Below are 11,855 nucleotides of genomic sequence, written 5' to 3'. Positions count from 1 at the left end.
CTAAAACGGTTAGCTAAACAGTGCGTTTGCTTTTGCATAAACATTTCAAGTATTTTAAGTTTGGGCCTCACCTGATGTGACATGGCTTATTGAAAAGCAAGTGACTGTCATGTCCATTCTCTCCTTAGTATATGTTTGAGCTGAGGTGGTGATGTGCACCCGCAGCCCTAGGACCTGGAGGTTGAGGTCTGAGAGTCCTTTAAGCCCAGGAGTTTGAGTTTAACTTGGGTGATGTTTTTAACACACACACACACACACACACACACACACACACACACACACACACACACCTCCCTGTATAAGGATGTGTTGTTTAGCCTCAGTGTGTTCAGTGTGGGGGTGTAGGTTGTTTAATTTATATACTAGATTGAGTTGGATTTCAATTTAGAAATACATCTCTATTAATTTTGTGGCTCTCACTATAGTGAAAGACTAGAACTAAGTAAGTTTTAGGGACAAAATGTGGCTGCATTTACATTAAAAAGCTGCCACGGAACTGAAAGCTCTAGAACAAAAAGAAACAAACTCACCCAGGAGAAATAGACGCCAGGAAATAATCAAATTGAGGGCTGAAATCAACGAAATAGAAAACAAGAGAACAATACAAGAAATCAATGAAACAAAGAGTTGGTTCTTTGAAAAAATCAACAAGATAGACAAACCCCTAGCCAAATTAACCAAAAGGCAAAGAGAGAGCACCCAAATTCACAAAATCAGAAATGAAAAAAGAGACATAACAACAGACAATGAGGAAATCCAGAGAATCATCAGATCATACTTCAAAAACCTGTACTCCACAAAAATGGAAAACCAGGAAGAAATGGACAATTTTCTGGATAAATACCACATACCAAAATTAAATCAGGACCAGATAAACCATTTAAATAGACCAATAACCCCTAAAGAAATAGAAACAGTCATCAAAAGTCTCCCAACCAAAAGAAGCCCAGGACCAGATGGTTTCAGTGCAGAATTCTACCAGACTTTCAAAGAAGAACTAATACCAATACTCTTCAAAGTGTTCCACACAATAGAAACAGAAGGAACACTACCAAACTCTTTTTATGAGGCTACAATTACCCTGATACCCAAACCACACAGAAATAAAGAGAACTACAGACCAATCTCCCTCATAAACATTGATGCAAAAATACTCAACAAAATATTGGCAAACCAAATCCAAGAATACATCAAAACAATCATCCATCACGACCAAGTAGGATTCATCCCAGGGATGCAAGGATGGTTCAACATACGAAAATCAGTCAATGTAATTGACTCACTTTTTAATCTTGGAGCAAATATATGTAGCTATGCTCTGTATTTAGTGTTAAATAGATTGACTTCCATGGTGACAGTGATTCATATGAAAAAAATTACAGCCACTTAGCAGTCTTTCCATGACTAGTTCCCAGAATGACAGTTCACTTGCTACGTGGAGTCTAACAGAGAATGGGAAACTGGACAGTTTGGTAAGTCCTCCTCTGCCGCTAGGAATAGAGCATGAAATATATGGATGTCCTAGTCTGATGCTGGCTGGAGACCTTCAAAACCTGAGGCTCAGTGCTTCTGGTGACTCAGCTATGCTGAGTCCCATGTTTACCTGACTCACAGCTACAGTGTGGGATAGATACACCCAAGTCAATTGATAGATGACTTCTGTAGTATAAAAACAGGAACAATGGAGTTTTGTAGCTTAGCAGGTCAGGTTCTTAGAAACTTGATACAGACATGGTTTATAGTGTTTGGTTGCTTTTTAGGGTGCTTTTTTTTTGTTTGAGACAGGGTCTCATGTATTCCAGGCTGTCCTCAAGCTTACTGTGTAGCTGAGGATAGCCTTGAACTTCTTTCTGACCCTCCAGCATCTTTCTAATGCTGGGCTTATAGGCATGATATACCACACCTGACATGTGGTGCTGAGGATCAAAACCAGGGTTTCCTGAATGCTAAAATCATCATATGACCAACCAACCTGCATCCCAGCTTTGCTTTATGGTTTTATTTCAACATCCACCTAGAAGAGATGATTTATTTTCATGTAGTTAATATTAAAACCAGAAAATATATGATTAAGAGCATGGTTTTAGCCGGGCGGTGGTGGTGCACACCTTCAATTCCAGCACTTGGGAGACAGAGCCAGGTGGATCTCTGTGAGTTCGAGGCCAGCCTGGTCTACAGAGCAAGATCCAGGACAGGCACTAAAACTACACGGAGAAACCCTGTCTTGAAAAACAAAAAACAAAACAAAACAAAAGAACATGGTTTTAGTTTGTTTTCAGAGATTATAGTATTTTAGTGGTTACTAATCAGTACCGTTAAGAACTTACTTACTGGGCTGAAGAGATGGCTCAGAGGTTAAGAGCACTGGCTGCTCTTCCAGAGGACCTGAGTTCAATTCCCAGCAACCATATGGTAGCTCACAATCCCCCTGTAATTGGTAGCTCACAACCCTCTGTAATTGGTGGCTCACAAACCTCTGTAATTTGATCTGGTGCCCTCTTCTGGCAAGTAGGTAGAACACTGTATACATAATAAATAAACCTTCAAAAAAATTAGAAAAAAAAAGAACTTACTTACTGTCTCAAGATTTGTATATTCATTTTGCTGTCCCCCTGAATGCTTGTTCTTTACATAGTTTTTGCACGAAAGCATCCATGAGGAAGTTGTACAAAGACTGAAAGGTGCCTACTCACAGATCCGTGTTGGGAACCCCTGGGACCGTGAGTAGCTGGTTCTTTTATTAAGTTATCCCCCTTTTGAAAGCTGGTGTTACCTATATTTCTGACCTTCTGAGTTGGAGATGGTGGTGGCATACCCTTTTCTGAGCGGTCTGAGGGACATTCGATGACATCTTCCTAGGTTAGGGTCTCTTACTTGACATGTGTAAGAGTTGAGGTCCTGGTTGGATGGGGTGATGGTTGGATGGGGTCCTGGTTGGATGGGGTGATGGTTGGATGGGGTGATGGTTGGATGGGGTCCTGGTTGGATGGGGTGATGGTGGATGGGGTGATGGTTGGATGGGGTCTGGTTGGATGGGGTCTGGGGATGGGGTCTGGTTGGATGGGTCCTGGTTGGATGGGGTGATGATGGATGGGGTGATGGTTGGATGGGGTGATGGTTGGATGTGGTCCTGGTTGGATGGGGTGATGGTTGAGTTCTTTTTCTTTTTACTGCTATTATCCTTTCCAAGGCACCACCATCTGCAGGGAAAGTGTTCGAGTCCCCAGACCTGCCTGCTTCCACGGCTGTCTCCCAGAGCAACCAGAATGTTTTGTTTTGTTTTTAAATTAGATTGATTTATTTTACATGTATGAATGTTTTGCCTATGTGTATGTATGTATACCTGGTGCCACAGAGGTCAGAAGAGAGCATTGGGTCTCCGGAAACTGGGTGGTTGTGAGTCACCATGTGGGTGCTGGAAATTGAACCCAGGTCCTTTGCAAGAGCAGCCAGTGCTCTCAACTACTGAGCCGTCTCTCTAGAGAACCATAATTCACCCTTCTGCTTGGGACAGTCCAGTGAATCTCACTGTGCTTAGCCTAAAATCAAGATTCCCTCTGTGGCTGACTCCCCGACTTTTATGATGCTGCACCTGCCTCCCGCCTTCCTTATTGTCCACTAGACCCGTGTCCACTTGGCCTGGGCTGCACTTGTCCGACTTTCTGGGGTTTTCAAGCATTCCTGACTCTTCACTGCTATTTTTCTCTGCTAGAAACAATCTTTGCGAGGTCTTTGCATGGCCGACTGCATACATCCTTGCAGGGGCCTAACCCTCCCTGTGGTTACTTCAATGCTCTAGTTTCTGGCAACTGGTTAGTCTACCCCATGAACTGCATGCACAGTAGCCACAGAGATTATAATGGTCTTCCAGAGTGGGCACACTGTCATTAGCTATTTGGTTTACCCTCTGTTTATGTCTGCCTCCCTGCCACCCCTACTCATTTGCATATCGTGGTGGCAGCTCTCAGAGTTGAGTAGTTGGGTTGGAAGCTACATACTTGATACAAAGCGTAAGATGTTAAGCATCTGATCCTTCTCAGAAAAAGTTGCTGATTCCTGCTCTTACCTGAGGATATAGGGAGGAGGGCTTAGCTTGTTAATTTGGAAAGCCACTTACGTAATAAAATGATGCTACTGAGGGCAAAATGAAGAGCATCCCTTTTCTCTCCCCAGCGAATATTCTCTATGGACCCCTCCATACCAAACAGGCAGTGACCATGTTTGTTAGAGCCGTGGAAGAAGCAAAGAAAGAAGGAGGCACAGTGGTCTATGGGGGCAAGGTAATGAGCGCTGTGGGCGGGGAGGGACGGCCTCGCTGCTTCCCTTGAACACACAGACTGCTGAGAAGAACTGGTCAAGGGTCCCAGATGGATGCTTTTCTTCTCCCCAGCCCCGTCAGAAGGGGGAAAGGGGTTATGAGGAATGAATGGTGATAGAATAGGCTTGAGACACAGAAGAAACTCAGTCGTAGTCGCCTTGGGGTTAGGCCCTAGGACTTGGTATGGAAGGGATCTGGGTGAGCTGTAGCACAAGACTGTATGCAGGGTAGTTAGGATTCCTGTTTACTGGTTGAGATAGTTAAGGGAAGAAATCACAAAAACACATACTGTTATTGTCAACACTGGAGAACTACATTTTTGTTGTAGTTTGAGACACCATCTTTCATAACTCTGGTGGCCTGGAACTCAGATTTGCCTGCCCCTGCCTCTCTGGGGTGCTGGGGTTAAAGGCAGGTGTCATCACACCCATTGAGAACTATATTTTCAGTTCTTTCAATGGATAGCGAGGGCCTTTGCTTCATGGATTTGTTGCCTTTATTTGTGCAAAGAGTGTGCACCTCATTTATAGTCTGCTTAATTTCATTCAGTTTAAAATTCATGGAGACGCAGTTCTTGCGAGGCAGTCCGAAAGCAGATTCCCCCAGAGTGGAGGCACTCACATCCAGCTGGACACCGTGTGGGTGTATATTTACGCACATTTTTTCTTATATGGAGCTTTCTGTACAGAATTTAACCTAATCGTTACAGAAGTGGGGTCCACCCTTATGTGAGACTTAAGTTCATGGTTCAGTCGGCCCATGGAGGAACAGATAGAGTTGCATGTGAACCATTTAGAGTGCAGGGTTGATGCGGAGCTTTGAGGGCTGGAGGGCTTCAGGAGAAAAGACAGTCATCCACTAGGTGGAGAGGTTCTGGGGAAATTGGTTACAAATGCACATTTTCGGTGTTTAGGTAATGTGTATGAATTCCCTGGGGCTTGCATAACAAATTATCAGAAACTGGTTTGGGAACATTGGACACTGAAGACCAGTAGCAGAGTGCTGATGGAGGATGGAGTTGGTTTCTGGTGAAGTCCCTCTGGGTTGTGGATGAGTCCTCACATGACCTTCCCCCAAAGGGCAAGGGACACTGGCTGGATTGGATTAGGCCTATTCTGCTGACTCCACTGGTGGCCTCCCTGAGGGTCCTATGTCCAGATGCCATCACTCTTGAGTGTTGGTCACATTCAGTGTATGAATTTGGGTGAACACTATTAAATCAATACACAATGGGTGCAGATTGCCTATTTTAAAATTAACTTAAAAATAGCATTTCAGCAGTCTGCCCCACCACATAACTTTATTGTGGCACACAGCATGGTGTTCCTCTCCAAACTCCTTTTTCTGTCTTCTCTCCGACAAATAGGGGCAGGAGGCCATTTTCTTTCCAAACAGGATGCTGCTTTGGAGAAATAGTTTACCTGTAAATGCTGTTTTGTTTTTCTCCTCATAAACGTGGGCAGGGATGATATCCTCTGACCCCAAGTCATGGAAAAGGAACTCCATCCATTCCTCATTTCATCTTTCTACTTAAGGTCATGGATCATCCTGGCAATTACGTGGAACCCACCATTGTGACCGGCCTTGCCCATGACGCACCGATCGTACACACGGAGACTTTTGCCCCAATTCTCTATATCTTCAAGTTCAAGGTAAAGAAAGAAAAGATCCAAACCGTGAAAGAAAGCAGATATGGCAAAGCATTCACTCTTGGTTTTTTTTTGTGCACTAAAACTGTTTCGTGAAATGAGCTTTGACCCGAGCACAGTAACAGCAGGAACACTAACAGCTTCCGGTCTTGTTATTTTAGAATGAACAAGAGGTTTTCGCTTGGAATAACGAAGTGAAGCAGGGACTTTCGAGTAGTATTTTTACCAAGGATTTGGGCAGAATCTTCCGCTGGCTTGGGTATGAATGACTTTGTCTGGTTTGAACGTTTATGTACGTTTGAGCGGTGAGTGATTGTGTTCACGGTGAGAGCCGAATGTGCAGGCTTTGTTCTCTTTTGTGTTGATTCCTTTGTGTTCTCACTGTCCCTCTCCTCACACACACAGACCCAAAGGTTCCGACTGTGGCATTGTGAACGTCAATATTCCTACCAGCGGGGCTGAGATTGGCGGTGCCTTTGGTATGTAGAGACTCGTTTTTCCTTTTTAAAGATGCGTTTATTTTGGTACTGGGGACGGAACCGAGGCTGTCGTGAGTGCTAGGCCAGCACTGTTACTAAGCTGAGCCTCTGCCCTCATTAACCCTCTCCACATGGAGCAGCAAAGCGACAGTAGTGTTTACCTTTAGAAGTTTGTCAGGAAGCGGAAACACAAGCTGAGCCGTGGTGGCAACCGCCTTTAATCCCAGCAAAGTACTTGGGCATCAGAGGGAGGTGAATCTCCTGACTTTGAAGTCAGCCTGGTCTACAGAGTGAGTTCTTGGATAGCCAGGGCTACACAGAGAAACCCTGTCTCAAAACACCAAAAAAACCAAAACAAACCAAACAAGAAATGGAAACACAATTTATATTCTGTAATAACCTGTGATCTAGCATGCCTGAAAGACCCTGTGCTCCAACTCAGATTCTTACCAGGGTCCTCATGTTCTGCTTTATGTTGGAGCAGGGGCTTTAGCTTAAGATATATGAACCTTGAAATTCAGTGTTTTTTCTAGGCAGAAGGTCCCAGACCAAGAAAAGTTAAAACCTTTTACTTCAACACCAGGAAACTTAAAATACAAAACATTTGCAAATACACGTGTAAAGTGGACTTAGAAATTGACCTGGGAGTTGAGAAATAAAGATGACAGACACATATACAGACAAGCTCTGAGCTCTGATGGAGACCCACGAGCAGCAGCCTGGGAACTCAGTGCATTCATTTATTACATATAGTGTGAACAGGAGGAGGTTAGCTAATGTCCACAGGAAGCCCTGTGGGGAACAGTCTCAGGCTGCAGTCCTCAGGATGAAGGAGTTGCACTTCAATGTTCTGCACACACAGATTTTAGCTAAAGGTCAACTGTTGGTGGGCACCTATGCTTGGACCTAGGGAAGGCCTTGCCATTCTCATGGGTCTGAGGTATTCTGGTCCTTGGAATGGCTGTGCTCATATCAACAGTATGCATTCGCTCAGGATTTTATCTGCTCCCTCTTCATATTATCTTTCATTAGATGAAATACTAAGTCATTATTTTTTCCTGGGCGCTATGAGTTTAGTGGTAGAGGTTTTTTTTTTTTTTTTTCTTTTCTTTTTCTTTTTTTTTGCAAGTATTAAGCTTAACTGTTAAAACTTATTCATAGTGGGGCCAGCAGGATGGTTTAGTGGGCAAGGGTGTTTGCCATCAGGCCTGAGAATGTGGATCCAACTCCCCCATGGTAGAAGGAAGGAACTGACCCTGGAGGTTGTCTTCTGGTCCTTACACTCACACTGTGGCATGAACACTCATGAACACACATACACAAAATAAATCAATGTAATAGAAAAAGGAAAAACAAGCACATGCTTGTAATCCCAGCTCTCTGTAGGCTGAGGCAGTAAGATTGCCATGAATTTGAGGCCAGCCTGGACTGTGTACCAGGCCAGAAAGACCCAGTCTGAAACAAGAAAAAAAACAACAAAAAACCCAAAATAAAACACAAAGTATAGTAAAAATAAGTGGCCTCTCAGAACCTCCTCACCTTCTTACTCACCCAACTTTGTTCTCTCTCTCTGTCTCGTTAAACATATATACATGAAAATCAAACAAGCAAAAGACCAATAAGACCCCCCCCCCAAAAAAAATGCCAAAACTAAATAAAAATTCTAGAGAAACCCCGTGGAGTTCACTTTGTTCTGGCTGCCTACTCCCGAGCATGGGGCCTGATGTGGAGTGCGGTTGATGTGCACACTGCCATGCCGTTGAAGAAAGCTGACCTTCCCTTTGCCGTTGGGGATCCCTTGCAAAGAGTTGCTTGGTTAGGCGTGGGGCCCAGTCTTCATTTCTCCCTTTTGGTGCTGGGATCCCATCTGGCTTGAACCTGTGAAGGTTTTGTGTGTGTTGCGGCAGTCTCTGTGCTCATTAGTGCATCAGTTCTGTGTGTTTGGAAGACACTTTGCTTATCACCCAGCACCTCCATCCAGCTCTTACAGTCTTTCTGCTTCCTCATCCACATACATCCCTGAGGGGCGGGGTCTGGTGATGCTGAGTGCTCCAAAGTCTCTTACTCTCTGCACATTGTTCAGCTCCGGGTCTCTGTGTTGGTTTCCTTCTTCCTTTTTTATATATATTTTTTTTAATTTAAAAAAATTTTAAGATTTATGTGTGTTTATCTTCATGTATATATGAGTACCCCTTTCATGCTTGGTGCCTGCAGGGGCCAAAAAGAGGGTGCCAGGTACCCTGGAACTGGAGTTACAGATGGTTGTGGGCTGCCACATGGGTGCTGGGAACTGAACCTGGGTCCAACACAAGAGTAGACAGTGCTCCTAACCACTGAGCCGTCTCTCCAGCTACCACCGCCCCCACCTCTTCCTTCTCCTCCACTTTCTTCTGCTTCTCTTTTTCTGGGGAGGGAGGCACTTCATATATCTTATTTATCCCAGGCTGGTCTTGAACTCATAGTCTTCCTGCCTCAGTCTCTGAGGGCTGGGATTATAGGTGCGTACTACCCTACGAATACAGTATTAGTAATCCGATAGCTCTGGCGTCCTCTGAGGGCCAAAGGAGACGTGTGAGATGATTTTGCATTTCCATAGGTGGAGAGAAGCACACTGGCGGAGGCAGAGAGTCTGGCAGTGATGCCTGGAAGCAGTACATGCGGAGGTCTACATGGTAAGGGAAGGCTCCGGGGAGGAGGGTTGCTCTTGAAGCCTTCGGAGAGGGTTCCTGCCCTTCTGTCTTCCTGTTTTTTTTTCTCTGTGCTCAGTTTCTCTGGGTTTGACTTTTCTGGACTCTAGCTGTGTGCTGCACTGCAGGTTAAGTACCGCTAATCCCAAATGCTCCCAAATCTGAAAAATTCTTCAGTGCATGACACGTGAAAATTTCCCTAGCTGGTCACGTGATGAGTGGCAGTCATATGGAGGTGTACTAGGAATGTAAACACTTGCCTAAGGCAGTGTGTGTACAGAGGAACATGAAACAGGATGGTCTTCCGGTCGAGACTTGAGTCCCGTTGTCAAGGTGTCTCCTGGATATGCAAATATTCCCAAATCAGAAAAAGGTCTAAAAAAGTGGCTCCCACACATTTGCAGTGAAAGACACTCACCTTTAACCGTCCCTGCTAGCCTCCTTGTCTAGCCTAGCAACTGACTGTGGAATTCCTTGTTGGATTCTCCCCCAGAGGTTAGGTAGATCAGAACACTGGGTCACTCCGCATGAGGAGGCGGAAGGAGCCAACCTTTCCATGTCTCCTATGATGGAGTTTTCTTGTATAGTGAAGCAGAGAGGAGCATGGGGTCTGGCCTGCAAGCTTAGGGACCAGCTTGGAAGTATGAGCAGGACTCCGGAGGCCAAGTTGGTTAGGGCGTTTGCCTGAACATACATGGCGTCTTCTGGAGATGCTGCCTGGGACTTGTTTTATCTTTGTTGTGTTCTCTGGCCTACGTGGGTGGAAGTGGCCCGTAGGCATGTACAGTCACTTCGGATGCCCGGTCATTGCCGTGCTCAGTTGGGAAGAGTTCTGGGTGAGGCTCCTGAGGCCTCAGCTGGTGCCCTCACATCTCCAGCTCTGCTACCTGCCATGCTGGATGCTGGCTTCTCTTCCATGGCATTCCCTTGTGACCTCTGTCTTTTCCTGTGCCCTCAGAACTACGTAGGGAAATACTTAGTTCTGGTTTTTCAGAGCCCATTGACTTAGGATGCTTTGCCTCTCAGGAGAAAATCCTAGGTTGGGAAAAGGAGAAAAACAAACAAACAAAAGCAAAGTAAAAAACCTTAAAAATGACTACATTCCTACTAATAAATAAGGGGAATATTTGCATTTCCCCTTATAATGCAATACAAGTTATTGAGAAAGAAAGTTAAATTGCTCATGTTCTTACATTATGATCAAAAGAAACACTGTGGGTAACAGGTGATGGGCGTCTCCCAGTCTTTTGTATTTCTCCTTTTGTAAGGAGTCACACTGACATTGTATACTATTTTTTTTAACCAACTTGTAAGTTGTTAATATAAATAGGCCTATGTCTTTATGTTATAGAAATATTCTATATTATATATACACTGTCATTCATTTAATTCTCTTCTCCCCAGTACCATCAACTACAGCAGGGACCTTCCTCTGGCTCAAGGCATCAAGTTTGAGTGATGATGCTTCAGTTTGGCATAACTTAGCCATTCCCGCGGCTGCTCTGAAGAAGCCCAAGAAAACGTTGATTTGCCCTGATCGTTCTGAGTACAACAGTGACTAATCTCCAGTGAGCCCCAAACCTGACTAAATCAAGATACTCATTTTATATAAATTCAAATTAAATATTTTCAACCTAGTTACATTTAGCAAAATATGGGTTTGGTGGATTTCTGTCACTAATTACCTTTTTTAATTACAGTTAATTGTTTCTTAGTTAAGTACATGCATGCCATCATGGGCGGTTGGGGATGTGGGAAACGGAATAGACAAGCGGAAGAGTCTTTGCAGTAGAACGATGAAGGCTGTCTTCTGAGCAGTGAATGCTCATGGTCCCCTCCTCTGGCAGGGATCGAAGGGGAGAGGTACCCCTCACATGCTAGGGACCACAGCACAGTTTCATGTCTATGATTTGCAGTGTTCCAAATGACAGTGGGTCATTGTTGGGTAAGGTGAGGGATTTAGCTCACTTCTGAATGGTTGTCTGCCATGTGTGAAGTCCTGGGTTCAATTCCCAGCACTGCAACAACAACAAAAGATGCTGAATAACAAAGGGTGTTCACCTGCTTATGACTCGTGCTCATGACTGTGTCTAACAGAAAGAAATGGGTCGGGATAGATAGACCTTTGTTCTTGTCCCGGAACTTGTCACCTGCTGGGAACTCTGGGACTCAAGTCACTCATGAAAGTACATTTGGGTGCCTTGAGTGACCTCAGACTGAATGCCAGAGCCACAGTCTTGTGCAGCTGTTCACGAGTTTCTTCTCAGTCTGAGTACTCACAGTGCACTCAGGGGAGGTCACTGCTGAGTGTCTACGGGCTCACTGGGAAGCTGTGGACAGGCCCAGGATACCTGTTCTGTGGTGCTGTCACTTTGTACTGCGTAGCAGCCACAACTGGACCTACTCCCATCAAACAGCCCATGTGGGAACCTTTGAAGAACAGGACATTTGTGGGGAACTTGAGCTATCATGCTGTGGAAAGCTTGGGACAGTAGTAAAGAATTTGGGGGACTGATTTCAGTGTGGGGAAGCATCAGGTTACAAATGTGTGTTCACACTGCTCTGTTGTCATCGGTGAGTAGCATTGAGTGGCATGATCTTGCCATCACTGGATATGAGCCAAGCCAGATACTGATGGAGCTACCAAGAGGATGTTGGCATGAGTTGAGGGTAGGCGAAAAAAGTTTGTTTCTTGAGGAAAAATTGACACGAAGTAAGAAAC

General features: G+C 44.7%; 1 protein-coding gene across 1 annotated transcript in view; it reads left to right on the top strand.

Annotated features, from left to right (window-relative positions):
* The window catches only part of Aldh7a1 (aldehyde dehydrogenase 7 family member A1), a 42,698-nt gene extending 31,910 nt beyond the window's left edge, over positions 1–10,788 (top strand). Inside the window, exons 12-18 of the mRNA XM_028888314.2 lie at positions 2,636–2,720; positions 4,174–4,280; positions 5,854–5,970; positions 6,129–6,226; positions 6,373–6,446; positions 9,043–9,118; positions 10,538–10,788. Coding sequence (XP_028744147.1) covers positions 2,636–2,720; positions 4,174–4,280; positions 5,854–5,970; positions 6,129–6,226; positions 6,373–6,446; positions 9,043–9,118; positions 10,538–10,592 — 612 coding nt within the window. The 3' untranslated portion in view covers positions 10,593–10,788. The remainder of the gene's footprint in view (positions 1–2,635; positions 2,721–4,173; positions 4,281–5,853; positions 5,971–6,128; positions 6,227–6,372; positions 6,447–9,042; positions 9,119–10,537) is intronic.
* Positions 10,789–11,855: the final 1,067 nt, after the last annotated feature.

This window comes from Peromyscus leucopus, chromosome 19 (genome assembly GCF_004664715.2).
Source record: "Peromyscus leucopus breed LL Stock chromosome 19, UCI_PerLeu_2.1, whole genome shotgun sequence".
Classification (NCBI taxonomy): domain Eukaryota; kingdom Metazoa; phylum Chordata; class Mammalia; order Rodentia; family Cricetidae; genus Peromyscus; species Peromyscus leucopus.
Note: the sequence above shows the minus strand (reverse complement) of the source record. Positions and strands in the feature narration are given on the sequence as shown.